Source organism: Cryptotermes secundus, unplaced genomic scaffold, assembly GCF_002891405.2.
Source record: "Cryptotermes secundus unplaced genomic scaffold, Csec_1.0 scaffold116, whole genome shotgun sequence".
Classification (NCBI taxonomy): Eukaryota; Metazoa; Arthropoda; class Insecta; order Blattodea; family Kalotermitidae; genus Cryptotermes; species Cryptotermes secundus.
Window position 1 is genome coordinate 1,493,891 of NW_019732857.1, and position 14,947 is coordinate 1,508,837.

Below are 14,947 nucleotides of genomic sequence, written 5' to 3' on the forward strand. Positions count from 1 at the left end.
TGCAGTAGTTTTAGCTAATCGTAAGTGTTTTATGATGTAATTTGGAATTTGGCCCGCAATTTGTCATGGTATTTAAGTCAGAGAGGTGAAGACGTGTGCTATACATTTCTCGGAAGTGATAAACAAGAAGTACGTAACATATATTTTTTTTGAATGAATTAATTTGATTTCTGGTTGACGAGAAATTGTAGTCTAGGAGAAGCACCTTCGCCGGTCACGGTAGCCGAGCGGTCTAAGGCATGTATTGTCTTCGGTCGTTTGGAAACCGGGATCGTGGGTTCGAATCCCACTCAGGGCATGGATGTTTAGTTTGTGTGTGTGCGTCTTTCTGTATTTATGTACAGGTAGGGGCCTTGCGACAAGCTGATCACCCGCCCAAGGAGTCCTACCGAATGTGTAAGATCTAGAAAAACCGAAGTGAACGGAGAAGTTCATGGAGGAAGCCTAGGCCCACTGGGGCTGTAGTGCCAAGGGGGGGGGGGAAGAAAACACTTTCATAATCGAATCAACAGGTTCCTCCCAAACGTCGGTAACCTACCAAGTTACACTTGTCCTACCCCAGAGACCACAAAGAACTCCTTCGTGGCCTTTAAAATATCAGGTCTCATAATTACTGGAATAATTTTGGAAAGCTGAAATTCTGTTACCGTATCTTAATTGGGAGGTGCTTTTGTCTCAACCGCGTAATTCAATGGAAACAGGTTATTGCTAAACCGAATACGGTACGAAAATTTTAACAATAAGCTGACACCAAAATTTCAACAATTTTCAGTTTAATTTTTTTACTGTAGAACAGTGCTTTGACTACTGAGAGTTTATGTATTAAAATAGAGTATATAAATAGCTCCGATGAAGAAATTCGTATTTTGGAAGTACGAATATGATCCAACAATAAATTTTGGCGAGGGAGACTCGCTGCTGTGCGGGAACATTTTTAATTATACTGTCATTTCGATCTGATTCTAATGAAGAGTCTGAAATTATACTTAATTGCTATAAGGAGAGTCGTTCGTCCAAAGTAGGCAGTCTTTTTAATACTTCATATTAATTGGCTTGGGTTATTAAGAAGCAGCTGTCTTTGGAATTGTTGAAGTGCCTGGTTTGATAGATGTTAATGCCTTTAATTGCTGCGGATCGTGTGAATCCAAACAGTCTGACCAACTTAAGGACAACAGACAACACACGTTTTATTACACCGAATCAAAGGATCTCCATTATAGAGATCAGCTGGGTTTACGGAAAGTAGGGTAATTTCCTTCTAAATTAAAGAAAATTAAATAAATTCTGCAGTCGATTGGTTTTTCATGCATCGTATTCAGCAGGTTAAAATCTCACTAAGGAGAGTTGCTAGCTTACGCGAAGATTTCTTTGATTTTCCTCGGTACCTCAAGACAAATGGTGAAATTAAGTCACGGCCGAAGAGTTCTTTCTTCCGGGATATAAAACCGTGTATTGAAAGTCAAACGTCGTTTTGGAGGAACAAACCGTCTCCATCTTCGGCGTAGTAAACTAAGCCGAGCAAGATAGCAATTTGAAAGCAGGTGGCAAGAAGAGAATCGACGTTTCGGAGGAACTGGTAGCTTCCATCTTCAGGGTCGAATAAGAAGCCGAGCAAGATACCAAAGCAGGTGGATGGGATAGAGGCGATATGTTCCTCTTAAACGTCGCTTGACTTTCAACGGACTACACGACGTTATATTCTAGAAAGGGACTAATTATCGGATACCACTGCCAGTAGAGGGCTGACCTCGCTGGCAGAAAGTGGCGCTGATAATGGGCACCAGTACCGGTAGTGTATGGAGACAGTAGAAATTAAAGGGGGATGCACAATGGACCAACAACTGGTCTAAATGCATGGGGAAACCCACCTCCTCCAACAATGAATGAATGAATGAATGAATATTCTAGAAGATAAAACTCATCATAACCACTGCTGTGAGAACCTCAAATCCTACATAAGCCATGATCCTTTCCTTCCTAAACCTTTCCAATTCATTACTAACGAATATTTCTATCATTCAGCTTGTGGTCAAGAAATTTTGCACGCATGAAAAGAGTTGATGTGAAAGTTGTAGGCACTGCTGACGGCGAATTTAAGCGCAGGAACATGTAGAATACACGAAGTTTCACGAAAGTCATCTAGATATTTCACCTAATTATGTCATGTTCCGTACAATACAAGGAACAAACCACGATGGTTTGACAGAAACACCTAACGCTTAGCGCGGCGTCAGTGTTTCAGCTTTCAGTGTGAAAGTGATACGTGAATATACCGGTACGTAACTCCTTATAATTTCGGGAGAGATTACAGGATTTCCATAAGAGGGTGCTGCTATTTCAGGGTACATGTTCATTAAAAACGCTAAGAGCAACAATGGCATTTGGAACTCAACAAATAACAGTGAAATATTTTATTTCAGGTGATAATTGGAATTTCTGTCGAATGTGGAATTATTTTTCAGCCAGTGAACACCCAGAACACAAAAGAATTATTTCAGCGGTTGATTTGCCTTATGCGCTCACAAGGACGGAGATGTGGAGTTCATTTTATTTACAGAATCAATATTTATTAACGTGTTTAGACTTCCTGGAAAACCACATGTTTTCCGCAGTCTAAGGTAGGCAGCAATATGGTCTTCCAGCACGCCAAGGGTCACTGAATGCCCAGTTTTTGAGTAAGCGGATTGGCAGAGAAGGATCCACCTCCTGGACTGCGAATTCGTCATAAGTCTACATAGATAGGCGGTTATGAATGGGACAGTGTACTTCTCGAACCTCACGTCGCTACAGCAAATACAGGCAGAGCGTCTGATGCTGCACACTCTTACTCATTATACATGTCGTGGAATGAGCATGGCAGTTGCTGAATTAGAAGTTGAATTAATGTCGAGGTATAAGCAGAGCTTGCATCGAAGTATTACATGTAGTGTAGGTAACTTTTACTGTTATTTTGCAGTCACAAATTTTGGCCTTCTGTTATATAACATTCAATAAATTCTGAAATTTGAAACAACACCCTCCCCGGGTCATGCAAGGCTTGATTTATGCAAATCACACTTTATATTAGAGCCTGCAAAATGTTACCAATTTTTGATAAATTCTGATACCTTGTGTTATATTCATACTTACTGGATATATAGTTTTTGTTAACTTACTGTTACGAATTAATGTATGACAAGTACAAGTCTATGTTGATTATGGTTGATTACGCGACACTGTCCTCTAAAATTATATAATGTGGAATGCTAGGTCCTTTGCCTAGGCAGACTAAGGAAAACCACGATATACCTCATCAGTAGGAATAGTCTGTGCCCTGGCCCAGCATGTAAAAGTAACAGAAGTAAAGCTATTCCTGTAACAGGCCGTGGAGGCCCATAGGGCTCTGAGACATCGAGCCTCTCATGTTCTAGACAATCGGCTCACAGATGGCGGTGAGGTTGTCAGCCTAGCGCGCCGGCCGCCCTTTATCTTAAGGAATATTCCTGGTACTAATTTCTGCTAGAGGCAAAGTCGACCCCAGGGCCATAATGCTACTGGAAGGATTAGGTAAATTGAAATATTCAGTGACTTCAACGGGAATCGAACTCGGGTCTTTCCGGTTTGTAGCATAGTTCCTTAACCAACTACGCTACCGTTTGCTTCTCTCGGCCAAGCATGTCAATGTTAAGTTACTTCTACTGCTTCTAGGTTGCTTCACACATTTATAACAGGACAAACGTACATATTACGCTCATTTGTGACAAGTAAAATCTGGCTTATACTAGAGTACTAGAGTTTCCGGAAACGAAGGCTTACATAATTCGGGAGCACTTCGTATCCGTATTGGTTTGTCTGACCTACGACGTGAATTGATTTGCGGGCTTAACATCGAATGAAGATTTGGAGATTCAACCATTCGCAAAAAATCAGAATAAATGCTCGTAGAAATGAAGAATGGAAATCACACCGTGCAGTCTGTTGAAACTTAACTACAGCTCCTCCGAAGCGTCGATCGACTTTCAACGAACCACATGACATTACATCCCGGAAAATATAAATCTCCATAACGACCACTGTAAGATCCTCAAAACCTACTACTGCAGACATGGTATACTTACTCATGGAGCTGAGCCCTTCTGGAGGAGTCTCCAATTCTGCAGCTACTCGAGAATTTTCCAACATTTTATGGAACCGGAAGGTTTATTTCCGTGTTCACAAGAGCCCTCCACTGGTCCCTATCCTGAGCCAGTTCAATCTAATCCATACCAGATATGGTATACGTTAGTTTAAAACCCCAGGGTTTAAATAAAACAAATTATGCGTCTGAGCTTGAGTAAAAGGAGGTATAATTTTCCAGACTTTTTCGAAACTCATATCATAGAGACATACGAGTATTTTTTCAAATGTGTATAGTATGTCATGAACCACAGTACTTCCTAAATGAAGGCCGTAGACAGAGGAATTTCCAGTAATCTTAACGTTTTTCTTATTGCTATTAGGGTGGGACTAAGTCCCTTATACTGCGGCCACTTCTGGCCTATTGTACCAGCCCCAGATGATAGGTGAGGGTGACTGTGGAGCAATTGGTGGAATGAAGATTAGCAGGGGAAACTAAAGTACTCGGAGAAAACCTGCTCCAGCACCACTTCGTCCACCACAAATCCCACTTGACCAGACCCGGGATCGAACCTAATTTTAACGTCACATGTAATGACAGAATAAGAAAACTGAAACAACGAAATAATGTTAATAAAATTCGCAGACTTGCTACCTACTTCCGTAAGCTAGAACATGTTATAATATTTCGGCCCAGTGTGGATTGATGCAATAGCTGATATGTGTTTCTTGGTTTCAGACGCGAGACCAACTGGGCGCAGTGGCTGCAGACAACGAGGCATGCTCCTACTGCGTACTTTGCTGGTAGCCTGTCTCCTACTAAAGGGGGTTAGTATCAACTTCTTGAGGGATCTGATCATTGCCAGGGATGTCAGAAATAACAATCAGTGATAGCTTTAGCAATCATATCCATGGTTTATTTGTTGATCGCCATCCTTGATCTTAAATATCAGTCGCCAGGCACGTCTCACTTCAGGCAGAGCTTCTAGTCAGAGGAAACACACAGTGAATTATTGAGTTTCTAAATATGCAACCCAGTTGCCATTATAATGGAAAACAATATCCAAAAAACTATTAATTTTACTCAATTTTACGGAGTGGTAGCAGTGAATATAAATTAATGCTTAACTTACACGAGATTGTACAATACAAATGCATGAAATTTAGATACAAAATGGCTGAATCTGATATAATTTCAGATTATCTGGGCTCAAACGTAGTGTCAAAAATACTGTAGATTAAACACTTAAAAAAGAAAGTGTGTACCTGTCTGTCCGATTTTTCACATATATTTTGAGTGTTCACTTGAACGGAATTTCATTGGAATTTAATTTCGGAAATACTAAACTGAAACTGGAACTTCAGGCTAGACAAGAACAGCCAACCACTCTCCAGATATTTCTGTTACAAGTAAATATATCTGTGTAATGTTAAAACTGAATGAATTTACAGTTTGAATTTTAAAAGTTTTCCAGTCAAACGTTTGGTCTGCCCGAAAGAGATTAATTCCCACAGTGAAAATATTATAGCAAACAATTTGGCCAATTAAATTTTTCATAAATCAGTTTTTGATACGAGATTACTGACTATGATCTTACTAACAAATAATTTCAATTATCATTACTTATCAAACACATCATTTCTGAGAAATATTTTTACAACGGAATGCTATATATATAATAGGGAACGCGGTAGCGTAGTTGGTTAAGACACTGTGCTACAAGCGGCAAAGTCGCGGGTTCGATTCCAGATGAGGTGGATTTTTTGCAATTTACCTAATAATTCCAGCCGCACTATGGCCCCGGGGTGGGCTCAGCCTCTAACGGAAATGAGTTCCAGCAATCTTCCTTGGGGGGTAAAGGGCTGCCGGCGCGTAAGGCTGACAAACTTCTAGCCATCTTTGAGCCTATTGTAGAGAAAATATGGGAGCCTCGACGTCTCACAACACCACGGGCCTTTACGGCCTGTTACAGGGATAACTTTAATTCTTTTTTTTTTACTATGCTATATATAATACTTTAAAATAGAAAATATAATTGGAAGAGGAATGTTATTTCTTCCAGCCCCATGTTATTTCCCAGAAGCACGTTTTGGGTTCACCTCACAGAGATGCAGACATGAATTGTCGTCATAATCCAAGACTTGTAGGTTCAAGATTAACTCAAGCTTCTGAGTGCTTCTATCTAACCCGTCAGACGTAAGTTGTATTTACGGGATATGCTCAACCTGTACTGAGAACATTATAACTGGAACGTGTCTTGCTTCTTTCTCCCTCTGTCCCGTTCACTGTTCGCTGTACCACTGTACGTGGTTCACATCTTGTCCAGGTCTGTTGATCGACTTATTCCTAGGAACTGACAGGCCATCAGGTATGTCACAAGCGCAATCTTACGGTAGCCAGTTAATGCTCTTCTTAGCCTCGCAGTGAATCCGCGAGCCGTAAGGCCTTCACTACAGTCAGCACTTTTCCGGAACAGCGTTTATGACTACAAAGAATTTTAACTGTTACAGGAGTGTTTCTCTTTGCAGTTGTCACATCGCCTGTCAGACACCTTGAATTACAGAGTCGATATTTATTTACCCTTACCTACTTGCCTGATGTATTTGTCCGAAATATTTTGGAAATTTTACTTATATAAGCGATATTATTATTCATATTACCTCGGGCAGAAACTTTCATCATTCAGTCTATGATGTTAAAATCTGCTGTAGGTCTCTGAATGCGTATATATTTGTGCTTTCATATATGAAACAAACTTAGTTAAGTAGGACACTATCTTCTGGGATATTATACCATAACTCAAGCAGTTAGACGATGGTCCCCATCGCGTAGCCTTGCGTTCCAATTTAGTTTGAAGTAAAATTCCTTTTCCACTTGTTGATTTGAAAATACAAGGGCTATTCATAAAGTAACTTCCGGTGAGCTGTTAACAAAACAAACAATGAGAAAAGGTGTTATATACAAAAACACTTGCATATTAACTTACATCTCAATATAGTTACCACGGAATTGAGGCCCTTCTCATATAGGGGTGTAAGTTTCTGTGTGCTTGTGTCAAAGAAGTCTGCTGCCTGTGAGCTCGGTGCGTGAAATTTGTAGAAATTCACATTGAAGTTCTGAAATTGCGAAGCGCTGTCCTTCACAATTTTTTGGGCAACACTGTGAACAAGATCATCACTCAGTACAGATGACACGTCGAGTACTTCGCTCTTTATAGTGAACTTTTCTCCGCCCACCGATCTTTGAACATTCTACACCGTTGTCTTACAATTTTTTCACTCATTACATTCTGTCCGTAAACCGAGCATAATTCACGATGGATTTCCGCAGCTTACAAGTTTTTAGCGTGAAAAAAGCGGATAACAGCGCGAATTTCGCAGCTGGTGGGATTATCAATCGCAGGACACATTAACTCACTCTGTAGAGACAAGACTGAGTCTACAGCCACCTGCTCACGCTGAATCCTCCCTCATGGATTTTTCTACCACGAAGATGGAGGCGATATATTCCGCCGAAACGTCGGTTCACACAATATCTACACGGCGCCCCATCCCAGAAGTCGGAATTCTTCACAGTCACTGACGTGAAAACCTCAAATCTTACAGAGATAAAAATGGTTCTGTTTATCGACCATCTCTTTCGACGATGTTGCGTAACACGTGGTTGGAAACCATTGCTAAATAGCCTATGAGTGACCGATTCATAACCAGGCTTCCTGCACAGAGACTGCCTGAACAACTGACATTATCACTTTTCTACAAAATATGCATGGTCTCTTTCTATGAGCATCACGCTTGAGATTTAAATTTCGAATGATTTTCATGCAACAGAAAACGCACAGCTGTTCTTAAGTGAATATTTTGATGTCTTCCCATTCTCAAACTTATTGGTGAAGAAAATGATAAGGGAAACTGAAAATCAAGCCAGACACTTGAATTAATTCTGTGAGCCTCTCCCAGAGAATGACTGGCGCCTTTACCACTTAATATGGACCAACGGCTGAAAACTGTTCCATAATAAGAACCCCGAGACTTAATAATAAAAGACGTTTGAGATAATACATGAAAGGTGATAAACTTGCCACAAGAATACTTGTTTCTTGCTTGTCATTATGTACTGCACTGGACTGAGGTCGCCGCGTCTCGCACTTGTAAGCTTTCAAGTCTATTGCTTACTTGTACAAAAACATGAAAACGGGGATTACTTTTCTAGGTTGTTTTTGCCATGTTCGGCCCAGAAATATCAGATTTGACCGAATGTAGCAATTGAGTGGATATTGTTCCTGCTTCTTACTCGAACGATTCTGGGTTCTGAATTCTGAAAAGATGCCCAATATCCAACTTTCTGGGTATTTTATTTAATCACTTAAGATAAATGTAGAAATAAAACGTGTAAATAGGCAACCGCCTCCAAAATTGAACCTTTCGTTTGGGGTTTCCGTTTAAAATTCTATATTTATTTCTCGTTTGGAGCCTAGATAACTCAGTCGGTATAGCAATGGGCTATGGAATGGACTGTCCGGGTTCGATTCTCAGCAGTGCAAGGCATCCTCTTCTCAGCGTCCAGACCGACTCTGGGGCCCACCCAGTCTCCTACCCGATGGGTATCTGGGCGCCTGTCTCCCAGGGAGTAAAACGGCAGAGCCCTGAAACTGACCATTAACATCCATCTAGTGCCGAAGTAAAGAAAACTAGATCTGTACCTTCAGTCCCCCATACGTCTGAGTGGCATGCCTGTTTCTCTCACCTAGTAACTATGCATTATCGCGAAGTCCCTTGATTCCTGTATCTTACTTTCGATTTTATATTTGTGAGTATAGAGACACGCGGTAGCGAAGTTGGTTGAAGCATTATGCTACAGGCGGGTTAGCTTCCAGATGAGGTAACTGGATTTTTCAATTTACCTAAACATTCCAACTGCTCTATGGCCCTGGGCTCGACTCAGCGTCTAACAGAAATGAATACCAGGAATCTACCTGGGGGTAAAGGGCGGCCGGTGTGTAAGGCTGATAACCTCACCACCATTTGTGAACCGATTTTCTAGAAATGTGGGAATTTCGACATCTCACAACCCTATTGGCCTCCACGGTCTGTTACAGGGATAGCTTTGCCTTTATCTTTATTTGAGAACGTCGGCTTACTTCTCCTGACTACATAGTCTTATATACTGGAAGAAAGAATGGTTGAAGTTTCTTTAGTATAAACATCCAGAATTGGGGAGGCCTACATACTATATTCGCCGGTCACGGTAGCCCAGCGGTCTAAGGCATGTACTGTCTTCGATCGCTTGGAAACCGGGATCGTGGGTTCGAATCCCACTCAGGGCAAGGATGTTTAGTTTGTGGGTGTGCGTTTTTCTGTGTTTGTATACAGGTAGAGGCCTTGCGACGAGCTGATCACCAGCCCGAGGAGTCCTACCGAACGTGTAAGATCTAGAAAAACCGAAGTGAACGGAAGTTCATGGAGGTAGGCCTAGGCTCACTGGGGCTGTAGTGCCAAGGAAAAAGAACATACTATATTCAGTAGCTTTTAACCGTCCTCATATGCATTAAGCCTACGATATCCTAAACGCTTGTGACAATGTTCAATTGATTACGAACGTATTATGTGTGACGTCGTACAATCTGTGTACGGGTATGTTTAGTATACACGATATGTGACTGCCATCTTCATGTGATTTCTCTTACACGCATAGATACGCAATTACTTTTACAGTCTGATATTAGTGATGACAGTCGGTGTCTGACACGGTGCCTTCAGAATACCAGGAAATTAAACTAATTTCCTGACAACCGTGGAATGCCATGGCTAAGCTGTAGAAGTAAATACAGTAGGACGCCGATTATCCTAATTGCCAATTAACCGAACCAGCGGAACCAAGGATTGAGTCTGCTAAGTAAACGTTACTGTTGGACCTATTTAAAGAAAGAGTTTGAGAATGTTATGTTGTAATTATGTTTATTCATTTTTCATGTTCCACCTGTTTTAACAGTTTTTAGTTTTTCATTATTATAATAATGTTTTAGTTCTTTTTATGGATAAGAATTTAATCCAATTATCAGAACTACCTTTGTCACAAATTAATTAGGATAATCGGCGTTCTACTGTAACTCCCGAAATATTGTGTATTTGAAATAAACATAAAACAATTGTATCAAATATAATGTGAGAATAATTATGAAGAATGCCGTCTTCTGTGATGTGGCTCTGCGTAGATCTTGTTTGAACCGACGTTTCGGAGAAAAGTCGGTTCAAATAAGATCCACACGGCATCACATACCAGAAGAAGTCATTCTTCATAGTCACCGCCGTGAAAATGTCAAATCTTACATCCGCATAATTATGTTGCAAATCGAAACAGATTTATTTTTGTGAAGTTTTGATATAACTGTGGGTAGTCCTATCAACAGACGGGTCCTATTTTTTTTCATTTTTTTTTTTTGTATTTGCGCATTTTCCATACATTTGCACGTTTGCATTTGCGTTTTGCGAAAATTTAGAATTTTAAAGTGTTACATTTTGATTCAGCTGAGTTCGAATATTGTTTCACTGATTGGTTCTTCTCATTTTTAACGATGCTTTTGTAGCTGTAGATATGCAGTTTTGTGTAACTAAACGGGAATATGATTATAAATGGTGAGTGAGTGGGATCTGGGAGGAGACGATCCTAGTACACGTGAAGGTGTTGTTTGGGCATTCGTCTGAGATAAAACTGAGAAAAACAATAAAATCAGAACAGCCAATTACTCCGCCGCGACTCGAACCGCGTTACCTCCAGCATACAACTGTAGAGCGTTACCGCTATAAGAACCTGCTGGCGAACCTGCTCGCTGAGACGAGTACACTGCAGGCAGAATTTCAGAGAATATTGCTCGAAATTGCTGATATTTAGATCCACGTTTGCTAAAGTCTCCGGATCTGTTCCATTGACGACCACGACGAGATCTGTAACGCTGCTTACATGAAAAACTAAGAAGTCATAGTGCATAAGCAAGTATTATTTTACTTCTTTTGGCTTATTTTGGACTTCACCCATCGTCTGGTATGTAAAAGACAAAAGACCACGACGTTTCGGAGACTGGATCTGTCTCCGTCTTCAGATGGATAGGTGGACCAGTGATTGAGACTAGCTCTTTCTAGCTGGTCCAACTGAGTAGGTTTATCCTTCCCTATCCACCTGAAAACGGAGACAGATCCAGTCTCCGAAACGTCGTGGTCTTTTGTCTTTTACATACCAGACGATGGGTGAAGTCCAAAATAAGCCAAAAGAAGTAAAATAATACTTGCTTATGCACTATNATTATTTTATACTCACTTAGTAAGATAGTGGTCGTAACAAAGAAGCAAAAAATATATTTTGAATCACTACTTTTAGTGCATTTCTTTCCATAGCATTCATAACCTCCATCACACAGTCACTAATCAGGCAGTGTGGCATACTTGTTATCATATTGTCCCTTTTATGATCTGTCTTAACTTGTCTTCACCTTAGGCTTGTGCGTTGTAGCTATTTTGGTACTCTGTTACATCCACTTCTTCTTACATAAGTTCACCAACCGGTCCTACACTTTTACATAAATGTAATGACAAATTAAGCTTCAATTCTTCCCAAAATATAATTTCGCTTGCGTCATAAAAGTGTATAGTATACACTATTATAACGCAAGAGAAATTATATAATAATATACCGTATTTACGCATGTATAGGCCGCGTGCGTGTATCGGCCGCAGCACAATTTTCAGACAGAAATTATAGAAAAAAATAATTTTCTTGGAATATTATTACTATAAGTATACTACTAGTATTACTAATTATGAATATAATTTTTTTAAATGAAGTGTGATTTCGAATATTTTGAATATAAGCAGCACCCCAGTTTTCCTCTTGAATTTTTGGCAAAAAATATGCGGCCTATACATGCGTAAATACGGTAATACTGTATACCCTACAATTCTCATAAATTTAATTTCCGATGTGGATGATTTATTTTCATCTTCTTTTCCAACTGTCTAGGCTCAACACCGATATGCCAACGTAGTTCTTCCAGCAGTGTGTAAATCTTAAGTTCATCATATTACCGTATTAATAAAGTTTTGAACATTTAATTCATTTCTCAATTCTCCTGTATAGTATTCACAAGATATGTCTAATATACCTCACAAATCATGGAACAAGCAGTTCCATAATATTTTAAGTTGTGATCTAAGAAATATTCTCGTTAAACATCTACTTAAATACAGACTCTCCAGTATATAATTATTTGGAACACTGAACAATGCTCAGAAGATGTTAGACAAGGAGAAGTTCGGCTGTGGAAAAGGAATGAATGAACGAGATAAATGTTGGTTTCACACCCACGGATCGGGTTATGAATTGGCCTGACGCACCTATGCATGAAGCGCGTATTACTACGCATCTAATTTTTGGCATCTGTGTGGGTCAGCCGGACCCCTGAGGGTCTCAGCGCGGTCAATCCTCCGTTACCACCAAGAGAGCGGTTCCCGCGCTCGCTCGAGCGGTATGTACGTATATTGCGGCATTGGTATTCCTTGTCTGACTGCTCGTCAGCCCACCCCTTGGCGTGTTTGCCTACCAATCACTTTATACCGTCGGAATGTTAATTCTTCTCTAATCGTTTCCCTCGGACACTTGCTTCTTCGTAGTGTTTATACAGCAGCATAACAAGTCCCCTCATTTTACACTTTTCGAAGAAGGCCAGGCTGTGTAATGAGACAGACTGCTCTGACACACTAACCAAATATCGTCACAGGCAGTGTTGCTACAAACTGGAATTCCAGTAACAACTAGGAGAAATAAGACTGCAAAAAGTGTTAACATAGCCACTAAATATCTTCACCACTACAAAAGTAACCACAAAAGTATGTTCTTCTTAGGCACTCAGAATATTATATTCCATAAAAATAATAATCTAGGTCAAGTATGTAGCAGCTCCGTCTTGTAAAACATGCCTTGGGACCACTGAAGTAATGAAATCACAGGTACGAGGCCCTTTCGGGGTTTCGTATGTATCAGCTTTCTTTTTTTACTCTCGTCTTAAATTAATACAGATCTAACAGAGATCTATTGTTCAGTCCAAGGAGTACTACTGAATGTGGTTTCTTCTTCTTCTTCTGCTTCTGCTTGAGGCCATGGAACTCTCTTCTCAAGAGTCTGAATATCATAAACTTTCGTGCGGTATTCAGGACTTATTGTTCCATTAAGTGAATTCCCTCTTGTTTTCATAGAGTGCGATAGGGTGCAAGTCCTGATGCATGGTTTAACAGTCATAATTAAATAGAAATTTCGACATCGTTCCAGAATTATGAAGGAAGAATATATTTGAATTAAAACTTTTAGTAGAAGAGTGTGTAAAATTTCTTTACTTGTGATCCCTTTCACATCCTCAGTTAAATTAAGGAACCAAAATGACTCGCGTTTATTGTACCCCTAAATGAAACTAACCCCTTTCAACTAATCTGAGAGATATTCTAACAGCTTTTATGCAAAAAATATTAATTGAAATCAATAAATATCATATTGACAGTTATTTACATCGAACTCGCATCTCTTTCAGTTTATTTTCAATAATTTTAGCTTGCCTGAAGACTCAGTTTGTCCCTTGTTTTTACTGTTTTTTTTTGCCTGGTTTTCTCTTCGATTTTGAATACAGGGGCTATACGTTTCCCAGAAATATTGGACTCCCTTCGAACTATAGGACTTTACTGCAAAGAGCCAAGTTTTATTCATGAGACTTAATAAATTTATTTGCATAAATGTTTAGTAATATCTTAGAACAGAATGAAATTTTTTCGAATATATCCTGTATGGGTTCCTCCACCCGTCGTAATTCCATGATCCAAATGACATAAAATAAAGCAAGAAACACGGTATCTTCCATCTATAACTTCAGGTCACAAATAAATATTTATCTTTGAGGCATTCGTATGCAGGAGGACTTCAATTTTGTAACGGATGCTTAGGTTTTACGGTATTCTGAAGAGAACTGAATTTGAAATTAAGATGTACTTTACCACACTTTTCCATTGATCTATATTATCAAATTTACTGATTTTCCATTCCCCTTTTCGTCGTCTTAAATGTTTCTGGAACGCGGCTTGATGATGGGGGTGTCCTAAATGGATTTAGTGAGACGTTGATTGCTTGAGAGACCAGAGTTATGTTTACTTCTGCATATAACTTCCCGCTATTAAGAAAACGATATTTCAGATACACTGTTCGAAAACCGAGATCCTCCATGGCCTTTAGTCGACATGCGAACTATATCGACCGAGTGACCGCCCCATATCGGCGAAGTTAGTGCCAACTTTTGCGCATAGAGGGTGTCGCGTGGTCAGAGGAACTGATTCCCACTGCCGTTAATCTCGGTTTTCTAGACCGGTGAAGACCGAGACATAGGAGCAGAAAAAGGAAGAAAATATATTTAAAAATTTAGGAAATGTGCGCATTAGGTAAAAGGTTTGTCGCATCTATTCTTTTTTCTTTGATCTTCCATAAAACCACAAGCTAATAGAAAAAGTGTTTTGGATATAAAACACATATCTTTCTCTACAATTTCTGTCCGAAACATTAGTCACTTTGATAAGCAACTAACAAGTTACGCTGGAGCAGCTTCCAGAAACGTGAACTCGTCTTCATGCGCGGAGTTCATTATTCATACTCAAATTTAACCATAATCGAAACGTGTCAACATATTTTAGTAAATCTCGCCATGTCAGATTTCATGAAAATTCTTTCGGCGGTTTTCGAGTAGTTACACGCGAAGAGGCAGACGGACGAAGACAGAAATGGCGAATCTTATTAAGTACATTTTTGCAACTTGTATGCGAAGAT

General features: G+C 39.8%; 1 protein-coding gene across 2 annotated transcripts in view; it reads left to right on the forward strand.

Annotated features, from left to right (window-relative positions):
• The window catches only part of LOC111867749, a 143,507-nt gene that overhangs the window by 97,610 nt on the left and 30,950 nt on the right, over positions 1–14,947 (forward strand). For both annotated transcript variants that reach the window (XM_023857872.2, XM_023857873.1), the window contains exon 2: positions 4,835–4,923. In XM_023857872.2, the coding sequence (XP_023713640.1) occupies positions 4,876–4,923 (48 nt within the window). In that variant the 5' untranslated portion in view covers positions 4,835–4,875. The remainder of the gene's footprint in view (positions 1–4,834; positions 4,924–14,947) is intronic.